The sequence below is a fragment of the Melopsittacus undulatus genome, chromosome 7 (assembly GCF_012275295.1).
Source record: "Melopsittacus undulatus isolate bMelUnd1 chromosome 7, bMelUnd1.mat.Z, whole genome shotgun sequence".
NCBI classification, from domain to species: Eukaryota; Metazoa; Chordata; class Aves; order Psittaciformes; family Psittaculidae; genus Melopsittacus; species Melopsittacus undulatus.
In genome coordinates, this window is record NC_047533.1 from 51,422,664 (window position 1) to 51,433,622 (window position 10,959).

General features: G+C 54.8%; 1 protein-coding gene across 1 annotated transcript; it reads right to left on the reverse strand.

Moving 5' to 3' along the window:
* Nucleotides 1–5,984: 5,984 nt before the first annotated feature.
* C7H4orf54 (chromosome 7 C4orf54 homolog) lies at nt 5,985–10,379 on the reverse strand. The gene has a single exon (XM_031046631.2). The coding sequence runs from the start codon at nt 10,377–10,379 to the stop codon at nt 5,985–5,987; it is 4,395 nt and encodes a 1,464-aa protein (XP_030902491.2).
* Between the last annotated feature and the right edge of the window lie 580 nt (nt 10,380–10,959).

The following is a 10,959-nucleotide window of genomic DNA, read 5'->3' on the forward strand; positions in this document are numbered from 1 at the left end:
GTGCTACCTCAAGAAAACTTTCTGCTAAATAATTTAGGTTTGTCCTTATATTTATTGGCTTCCCAAAGTGCTTCCCTGAACTGAAATTTTGGGAAGGGAACACTCTACTGTACTTCAGTTTTACTGTCACAATAACAACAGTCTTTTGCTGAGATTAACTGGTTGCTGGCAGCAAAAGAATCAGTTTAAGCAGAGTTCAACATATGGACATATATATCACTGCATTTTAGTCATCTTATTTTCTATTTTCTTGTTCAAAAGAGAAATGTTTTCTTAGCAAATACAGATAGTGTGGGTGTAGTCCTCAGATAAATCTGCTAAAGAAACAACTGCTTGGGGCTGTAACATTAACTCCCACAGGGGAGTCACTAAGGTTATGTTTTCTGCAATGCTGCAATTTAAAGAAGAATAGATTGCTGTCTTAAAGAAAAATAAATGCTGTCCTCTCCTTTAGAATCAGGATCTAAAAATATTACATTCCTTTCCTGGCTTTCCAGTATTTAAACACTGTAATAATTAAGGAAACTTGTGATGTTCAGCACAGTACAGAGGAGCAAACAGAAAACGAAAGCAATCAAATGTGTTTTCTGACGTATACACAATCTGTTTTGAGCCATGTCAAAATATAAACACTAAAGGATAACCTTAACACCACAGATCTCTCCAATTGCAATTCCAAGTGCTGAAGTTCAGAGTACAAACTAGACATCTGACCATGAATCATCATGAAACCTGTGGGGAAGACCCTCATTTTCTGCAATGGCAGAGAGCTGAAGGCTTTTTTGGTTTACCTTTAAGAGTTGTGGGGCTGCACTGGATGATCACAGCACGTTCCAGGGACCTGAACAAAGCTGAGCATCTATCGACATGGAAACACTGCTGCACTTACACCCTATGTTTTACGAACAGCTGTAGTAGCACTGCTAGACACCAGCAGAGGCAATGCCTGAAGCCTGCATACTGGCTTCATATAAAAACTGCTTTGCAGAAAATAATGCAGTAATTTAGTTTTGCTCACATAATGAAATACATGCATGCTCCCAAACTGGGGGGTATTTAGGAGACAACAAGAAACTTACTTGTTTTGTATGATGAAGCAGAAAAAAAAAAAAAAAGAGAAAACTGTAGAAGCAGTTTTTAGGATGAATGTTTAGAGTTACCAAGTGTATTTTGGATTAAAGGAGTGTGATTCTTCTTCCTTACCCCTGTAAACAAACAACAAAAACAAACAGAAAAGCATCATTAATAAAAAGTAGATTGTTAAGAGAGCAGCCACAACCATTTGAGCAATCTTTACAACTCTAGAGAAGTGCATAGTGTCTCCTTCATTATCACACTACTTCTTGCTACTAATTTCCTAAGCTACTGACAAGAATCAGACAATAGCACCTGACTTTTTAAACTTAGTCAGTGATCAGGTAGCCTTAGGTTTTGAGCAGAACTAATCCCTGCAGCTCAGGGTGCGAAATGTATGGTACCTCATGACCCTGTAGTTCCCCATGGGCTAGTCCTGGGCAACCCCATGCACATAGGTGGAAAGAGGGCAAGTGATCCATCTAGGGTTTAAGTGATCCATACACTTAACTTGGAGACCTGAGCACTTTACTTCCTAACACAGTGGTGTACATAAGCAAAAGTAAAACAACCCATAAACATGTACCCCAAAATTTGTGTAGTTAAGACTTAAATACTGGCTTGGACAAGTATTCAAAGAGACATTTACCACACCACTAATTTCTATCATTTAAGCGTTATTAACTACTATTATTAGCTTCTATTATTAACTATTAACTTCTATTATTTAAGCATTATTTAAATGTTTACTAAGTAGGCATAAGTTTTAACACAGGCTCATACTTATTCCCCTTTATAGCTTTACTACATAAAATGCTGAAGCCCTTTAAGTTCTTGGAATATGCCAGTATTTCCCATTAAAATTGAACAGATGCTTTACTGAACTCTCAGCAAAGGCGTCAGCATAAGTAAATCCTACATACTGCATATTCATTGTAAGTTGACTTTTTGACTTAGGAGTGTGGACTACACATTCTGCTGAGTAGGGTACAACTAAAACAGAGTTTAAAAATGTTGATGTATGAGCCCTAAAAAAATCATTTGTATATGTTTTAAAGGCAGGCATAGATTGTCAGGTGGCAGGTAGGAACACAACTAATAAGTATATTTGCATACTTTGGTGAAAGAACTGCTCACATCTAACTTAGCCTGTCATGTACATAGATATCCCACGTATGCCTGTAACTATAAGCCAGCTTCAGTTTGGGCACATGTTTAAACAGAACAAGATAAAATACCCTTCTAATATTGGCAGTACAAATTATTACAGTTACTTTCTATTTTGCCACATGTTATTTTCTCATTTATTTAACTATCACAAAGCAGAAACTCCCCAAAGTGTAAAGTGAGGACAGATACAAAAGTTAAAACACATTTTTAGTCATTCCGGCTGGGAATGAGCTTCCTCCAGGCAGACCTCTCACTTCAGGTTGGCACTGCCTAGGTTTGGATGCAGGCAGGTTGGCAAGATACTAGAACAGAAAATCAGCATCAGTTTTTTTTCCCCATATGAAGGAAGAAGTGCAGCAGAGAACTATGGTGCTAAAAGCTTACCAACTACTGTTGGTAAGTGAAGAGGAGGGAGAAAAACGACCTCATGATATCTCTCAGAAACATGCACATATTCTGTAATATTTTTTAGATATAAAAAATTTAAGAATTGTTCAGAAATAGTATCTTGGATTTTGCCAGACACCAAATTGATAGGATCTATTCCACACCATTGATTACACAGAAAAGAGCATCAGACACAGAAAGAAGTGGTGGAAGAGCAGCAGATGTGCAGAGGATTCAGTGCCATCAGCACCATGGTCATCCTATTGCCACCAAAGCTTCAGGTCAGCTCTAACACACTGATCTCCAAGAGGTGACAGTGACCACGATGAAGCAGTCCTTGACAGGGTGACACTGTCATTGACATGGTGATACTGTTTGTCAATGAAGATGTGAAAAAAAAAATGAAAAAAGGAAGAAGATATTATGTGCAGTGCAGGCAGGAATACAGGCATGGAGAGGAAAAACACTCATTCAGCTTATTTTGGCTACTAAAATAGATGGGACCTGAAAGGACAGCATTTTATTCAAACCCCATGTTCAGGTGATGAACCCTGTCTGGCTTAAATACCATTTTAGAATCTGCACAGCATTGCTGCAACCAGAAAAAAACCCCAACACCCTGATCTGATGTGAAAGCAATCGGATTGAAAAAATGATCAACAGTTCACCCTCTAATTCATACGAAATTACACTCCTGTTCTTGTTAGGGAAAGAACACTACCCCAAGCAAACAAATGTGTTTAATTAGGAAGAGAAAGACAAAAGAGATACAGGAAAATAAGGGAGTGGGGAGCAGATTAAGAGAGAAGAAGAGAAAAAAAAATCATCCACAGGAACATGAACTACGTAGATGAATGAAAATGCTAGGTAGGCACAGGGACAGAACAGCATATTGTGACAAAGGCTATTGATGTGATTCCCCTCTGGCATATATCATATAACTTTTCCACTGAGAGCTATAACCAAAGTCTGATAACAAGCTAAAATCGTCTTGCAGCATACAATTAAAATGATCTGGTTTATTGCCTTTCAGAGCAGACTGAGAAAAAAAAACCCACAACCACACCACATCCATCACACAACAGCAGGACACCTACCTCAGCAGGTCTGAGGTTGCTGGGAAGGGGATATCCCTGTCTGTATACACAACATGCCTCTTGGCATTACTAATGGTAAAAGATGAAAGCCTTCTAACTGCTGAATGACCTTCTGTAATGAGTGCGCAAGAATTTGCATCACAAGTCTCTTGGGGCAGATTTCACACCTGTGTTACAATGGCAGAGCTCCAGTATAACACAAGAACACAGCGCATTGACACAGCCACTGACCACCCCAGTGAGAAAGAGTGACTCGCAGAGAGCATAACCCACCTCAGTGGTATGCCAGGTGCTGTGGGCAAGACATAGTGGGATAATCCTCTGGGAAAAGAGGGGCAAATCACACCCTGAAATATGATGTGTTTCACTTTTAATTAGTGAGATGAGAAGAACTAGAGCTCTTCTTTTAAATAACTGCTATAAAATAGAAACACTTGCACTATACACCACATCTTTTCAATGGCAGCAAATCCCTAAACTAAAATCTAGTAACTTCCCTGTGCTGGCAGTCTGAATTCAGCCTACAGACCAGATGGAAAAAAAATCAAATACCTCTTGCCATTTTATTTAGCTACTCTACCAAGATTTTACTGACAAGATCAACTTGAGTAGCACAGCAGAGCTCAGCTTCAATTGGCACCTTGCCTGTCCTGAGTGGCCCCATTAGGGCCAATGAAAGCAACCAAGACAGAAAAATGTCACTTTCAAAACAGTGTCTACAAGCAGAGGTGTAGAAATCATTTCAACAAGGTTTCATTCAACAAATAATTTACTATGCAATAGTAGATGATGCAAACTGAAAGAACTGCCAAAGCAAAAAAAAAAATGTAACTGAAACACTGGAAGAAAGAATTTACCCTTAAGCATGCAACTGAGAAAACCTGAGTGCAGACTGGTGACTAACCCAAACCTTCGACTGCCACTGCTGTTGTGTCCTGATATACAGCAAGAACAAACTCCATGAGTCTTCAGTAAGCTGCAGAAGACTTTGGGAGCTCTGCCCAGTACCGCTCTCAATAAAGATGAGGTGTGTGTTTTAAAGCAAGAGGCTACAAGAAATCTGGAGAGGGAATTTTTAAGGGGCATTTAGTGATAGGACAAGCGGAAATGGCTTTAAACTGAAAAAAAGAGGGATTCCGGTTAGATATTAGAAAGAAGTGCTTTACTGTGAGGGTGGTGAGGCACTAGAACAGGCTGCCCAGAGAAGTTGGTCTAGTGAAAGATGTGCCTGCCCATGGCAGGGGGTTGGAGCTGGATGAGCTTTAAGGTCCTTTCCAACACAAATCAGTCTGTGATTCTATCATTCTATCACTCAGGCTAAAGGAGCAGTGACATCTGAAGGTGCTTTCTTAATATTTCATGTATTTGAAAAAGAAATGTTATTTTGAAAAGAAATATAGTTATTTTGTGCAAGACATCACACACTTGGTTTTGATATGTGCCGTACTCCCAGTCCCATGCCCTATCCCTTGCTCCAGCCCAGGCTGTCAATGCTCCACACGCACATCCCCCAGTCTGGAGGCTGGTCCTGGGTTACAGGCCTGGGTTTACAACCCTGGTAACCAGACACTGGTAATGCTGCGTCAGGCCAAGCTTGGAGTAGCTGTATGAAATCCTGATTTGCAGTGCAGGCAGCTGTAGGTGCCCCAGTCCCCACCAGCAGTCCCACAGCACTGGGAGAGCACACCAGGGTCCACCCCACGTATCCTGCTCCCTCATTCCACTAACAAGGAGGATACAAAATAAGGGTTTGGCTCCATCAGATCCCCCTCACACTCTTCCCAAGGATGGGGAGAAACAGAGGCTCAGGACAGAGATAGGTGTTTGCCTCTGCATGGGAAGAAGAGAGGAGTGAGAAAGGGGATGCACTGCCAAGGTGGAGGGGCTGTTTCATGGCTTGAAAGTGGGTCCAGAGGAGGTACCCAAACGCATTCTCCTGCCCAGGAGCAAGGGGATGCCACTAAGTCAGGCCCCCCTCAGCCATGGGGCTGCACAAACACAGGCTTCTACTGAAACTGTCTCCAGTGTCCTGCTCCAAGGGATACCCAACTGCATTTACAGGCATGTGCAACCTTTGTGTTTCTATCCCGTGGCTGTATTTTAGTCCCGGTGAGGGCCCCGCTGTGGACCTCAGGCAAGTTACTTACACCCCGGGATGAGAAGCTGTGGCACAGCTCCCCATTTGGAGGTTAACCTGGTCAACCCTTAACCATCAACTGGTGCGGCTAATGGCCTGCCCCTACTCACCTGCGCTCTTCACCGGTGCTCCACCACAAAGCGCATGGTGGTGCCGTCGAAGGAAGGCGGCGCGACAATCCGTGGGCCGGTGGCTGGTGCTGTGATGCTGATGACCGGCTTCGCCTCGGCTGCCCCGCGCCGTGGCGGCGGCGGGCCCTTGCCGGTAGCCACGTAGTAGGGGCTCTCGGTGAAAGCGGCCTCTGCCGCTGCCGGGCTGCCGGACTCGACCGGGGCGCTGGCATCGCTGCCCGAGTGGGAGAGCGGGCGCTGCAGGGCACCGGCAGGCAGCACGGCGGCGGCGGGCAGGAGGCCGGGATACAGCATGTACGTGGCGCCGTAGGCCCCGGCGTTGAGGGCCAGGGGCGAGAGGGGCAGAGGGACGGGGGCAACGGCCGGCTGCTGGGGCACAGGCACCTCTACGTACTGCCCTGTCTCAGGGTCGAAGAGGCGTCGCTTGAGAGGCTGCTGCACCGGCGTGTCCACCAGGTAGTACTGCCCGGTGCTCACGTCCAGCAGCATCTTGCGCTGCGTCTGCGGGTAGGGCTCGGCCGCTGTGGCAGCGGTGGGCACGGAGGGCGAGAAGCAGAGCAACGGCGGCGGCGCGGCACCGGATAGGGCGGCGAAGGGCAGCGGCGGGCGGTAGAGGGCGGCGGCCGGACCCTCTGCGGCAGGCGGCGGGGCGGCGGCGGAGCGCTCCTCGGCAGACGGGGGTCCGGGCAGGGGTCCGGGGCTGCCCGGGCGCTTGGCGGTGCCGAAGGGCTGCAGGCTGCATAGCGCGGCCGCCGTCGCTGCCGCTGACACCGGGCTGGGGCGGATGCCGCCGTTCGCCCCAGACACCGGCACGGCGGGAGGGGGGGACCCGGGCTCGGGGGCCGCCTTCAGCGGCAGGGCCAGGTAGTTCCCGCAGTCCGGACCGCGCTCTGCATCGCCGCCGCCCGCAGGAAGCCGAGGGGAGCGCGGTGCCGCCTGGCCCCGCAGGCCGCCCTCGGAGGGGGGCTTGCTCGGAGCGGGGGCTCCGGCTCCTCCGGCTCCGCGGAGGGTGAGGAGGGCACGGGGGACCCCAGGAGGTTCAGCGCGGGGGGCCGGCGGGCCCCGCTGCCGCTGCCGGGCCAGGCTCTCGAAGGCGGCCGCCTTGGCCGAGACCTTGTCGGCGTTAGTGTTGAAGGGGCGGCGGGGCAGCCTCTCGCTGACGGGCCCCTGACCCGGCGGCTCCTCCGGCTTATCCGCCGCCGGTGGTGGGGGAGGAGCGGCGGCGGCGGCGGCTGGAGGGGTGGGCCGGGGCCCGGCGTCCCGCTCCTGGCTGGCGATGAGGGAAAGGACGTGGCTGTCGGTGATGGGCAGAGGGTCGCTCTTGCGCTTCCACTCGCGTTTGTTGAAGCTGTAGAGCTCCTCCATGCTCCGCACCGCCGCTGTCAGCTTCTCCAGCGCGTTTTGTACCGGCGCCGCCTTGCCCTCCTCCCGCGGGTCCTCCTCCGGCCCCCGGCCCCTTTCGGCGGGTGGCTGCGGTGGCTGGTGCCGCCAAGGCGCGGAGGATTTGGAGACGATCTTCAGCACAGCCGGCTGGCGAGGGTCGCTCTTGTTGGGGGCGATGGTGGCCACCGGCAGCCTCCCCGAGGTGCGGTGCACGAGGACGGTGCCCTCCGGGGGGCAGGCCGGCGCCTTTCCTGCCGCCTTGGGCCCCGCCTCGGTGGGCTTGGTGCTGGCGTGGCCGACAGCCTGGCAGGTGATGACCAAGGGGGAGAGGGACCTGGGGACGCCGGCGATGACCAGCTGCTGCCGGGGCTTCTGCTCCGGGCCACCCTGGTCTGAGGCGACGCTGCCTTTGTCGCTGCTGTTATCCCCCGAGTCATAGTTGTAGGAGCTTTTAATGAGCTTCCGCACGTCCCGCACCTGGTGGAGGGGCCCCTGAGCTCTATTCTTGCCGTCCCGCACATCGCGCACCGTGAAGTGAGGCACCTTGTCTGAGCCTTCGCCGGGCTTGGGCAGCCTGAGCTGCTGGCTCCGGCCCTCCTCCGGCGGCCGGCCCGCGATCCGCGGCGTTAGCAGCTGGGCGATGCTGAAGCCGGCATCCCGGGGCTGCTGCAGGCTGCCCAGGCTGATCTTGATTTCGGGAGCTCTGGGCTTGGCGGCGGGGGGCGAGGAGGCGGGGGCAGCGGAGCACTTGGTCGCCTGCTTGCCGGGCTCCTTTTCCCGTGGGTTGTGCTGGATGGCGGGGACGAACAGGCGGGACATCTTGGTGGACTTGCCGGCGGAGATCTCGCCCAGGTCGGCCCGCCAGTCGTGCCTGGAGGAGAGCTTCAGCTTGCCGACGGGAGCCCTCTCTTCTTTCTTTTCCGCCTCCCGCTCCTTCCAGGACCTGAAGGCGCTGTTCTGGCTGCGGAGGAAGGTGGCCTTGATGGCCTCGGAGGCGCTGCGCTTCACCTCGCACAACTCCTCCGTCAGCGCCCGGTCCAGGCTGCGGTTCCCCTCCCGGGGCGTCGACGCCTTGGAGGCCGGTGATCGGCCACCGCCGCCCTCGCCCGTCTCCTCCGCCGTCGCGGCGGTGCAGTCCGAGCCGCCCTCCGAGTGCCGGGAGCTTTGCCGCTGCACACCGCCCTCCCGCTGCCGCTCCCGCCCTCCACCGGCGGGCTCCGGCTCCCGTCCGGCGCCCGGTCCGGTGTAGGAGGTGTCGGTGATCTCGCCCCTCTCCATCTTGAACTCGTGCTCCAGCTGCATCTTCTTAGAGATGACGTTTTTGAGGAGGCTGGAAGCGAACTTGGACTTCTTGATGGGTCCCCCCACGCTGCACTCCGTCGCTGGTGGCTCCCCGCCGCCCGCTTCTGGGGTCGGCCCTGTCTCGGAGCCATGGCCGAGGTCCAGCAGGGTCACCACCCGGGAGCCTGCCCGCAGCCGCCGTGGTGACTCGACGTGGGCGATCTCCCCATCGAGCTTGCTGACCACGAACTCGAGGGCTTTGGTCTGTGAACGGCCGGAGCGCAGGAGGCTGGGCTCGGCTTTCTGTCCCAGGCTGCCGCACTTGAGGTCCAGGTAGGTGGACCAGCGGTTGATGCCGAGGGCATTGTCGGGAAGAGAGGCAGAGGAGGCGCGGGAGCTGGGGCGCAGGGTGTCGAAGTAGGGATAAGCCAGGCTGCGGAAAGCCCTGGCCGTCAGGTTTCGCACTTCTTTGTCGGCATCGTCCAGCTCGCTGACGGCGCTGGAGGCGCCGCTGGAGTGCTCCCCGGCTCGGGCGGCCCCGCACCGCGGCAGCAGCCGCGCCGGTACCGCAATGAATTTTTTCGCGGGGTCCCGGGCCGCGTCCAGTTTTAAACTCGCATCGCGATCGGGAGCCGTGGGGACACGGAGGCTCATGTCGCCTTCATGCTTGGCAGCGTAAATAGTGTTTTGCTTTCCGCGCACGTTGCTAGACTCATTTATAGCCCGGGAAGCGGCTTTGATTGATAGGAGAAGCTGGGCGGCCGGGCTCCCGCCGGGGCGGCCGGACTCCTTGGACCGGCTTTCTCCCGGGCTGGCGCGCTTATCCCCTCCGGGGGTGTCGTGTTCGGAGGTAAGGCTGACGATCTCGGTGCTGCTGGTATTGTCGATGCTGTCCGTCTGGTTGTTGGGCTCGCTGGTGGTCGTGCTGAGGTAGCAGCTATTCTCCTCCTCCTCCGTCGCCGTGTCCCCCGGGGTCTCGTCGCTCCCGAAAGAGGCGTAGTCCACGAAGGAGTAGATCACGTTATTGTCCTCAAAGTCCCAGCGGGCGGCCAGCCCCGCGTCGAAGTCCATGTCGTGGTCCACCTCGCTCAGCTGGATTTCCTGCGTGCTGATATAGTGCGCCTCGTCGCGGCTGCCGCCGCTGCAGCCAGGGGGGATGCTAGGGGGGGCACCGGGGCGGACCGCCTTGCGCCCCGCGTCCTCCTCCTCGCTTTCGTAGCCGAAGGAGGACGAGGAGGTTTTGCCCTCTGTCGAAACCGGTTCGCCCATTGCGCGAAAGTCGCCCGCCTTGGGGACCGGAGAAGGGCAGGAGGACGAGGAGGATTCCGGGCAGACTCCCGCCTCCGGCGGCCCGCAGCTCCCTGCCTCCCCTCCTGAGGCTGGGTCAGCGCCACAGCCCTCCGCCGTCGCGCCCGGGGAAGGTGGGTGGTCTCGCCCACCGTCCGAGGATGCTGTCCCCGAGGCCCCGGCCTGCGACCCGCCGCTCTCCGAGCCGCCAACATCCCCTGTCCCCCCGGCTCCGCATTCCGGTGCGCCGCCGGCCGTGGCGAGCGCGGGGGTCTGCCCGTTCTCCTCCGGCCCCCGCGGCGAGCCGCGGATCTCTACATACGCCGCTGCCTCCTCCTCCTCGGTGGCCGCCTTCGGGCTCGGGCCCGGTCCCGCAGCCGCGCCCTCGGGCCCCGCTCGGGGGCCAGCGGGCGACCGGCAGGGCGCGTCCATGCCGGAGCCGTCGGGGCGCGGCAGTGGCCCGAGGGGCGGGCAGGCACGTGCCGGGGGGCGGCGGGCCGCCCGCCCCCTGCCCTGCCCACCCCCCGCTCCCGTCCTCTGCCGGGCCCGGCTGGGCATCACCGCCGGGGGGCGGAGGGGCCGGGCCGGGCTCGGGCCCCCCCTCGCACCCGCGGGACAGCGCAGGCCCGCTTGGCCACCGGGAGGGAGAGGCCGGTCGCCCTGCGGTATCTCGGGACCGGCCCGGGCCCCTCCGGGTTTTTCCGAGAAAAGAGCCGCTTGGCCTGTCCCGGTTGCGGACTGCCCATAAAGCCGGCGTCATTGAACGTCCTGTTTTAAACATCTGTGTATGCCGGAATGAAGGCGCCCGGACACCCCTTGGAGGGGAGAGCCGTCCTGCTTGCAGAGATGCTGCTGGCCAGCTCCTGGAAGAGGCAGCTCCCAGGGCACTAGGCTTGCCTACACCAAATGCACCCTCGTTCCACACACAGCAGTCAATAACGAATTTTCGTTTTCCTCAAACTATCTCCTGCACCCTGTGTCCCTACTCTCAAGAGGTGTGTTGTAGGGGGGC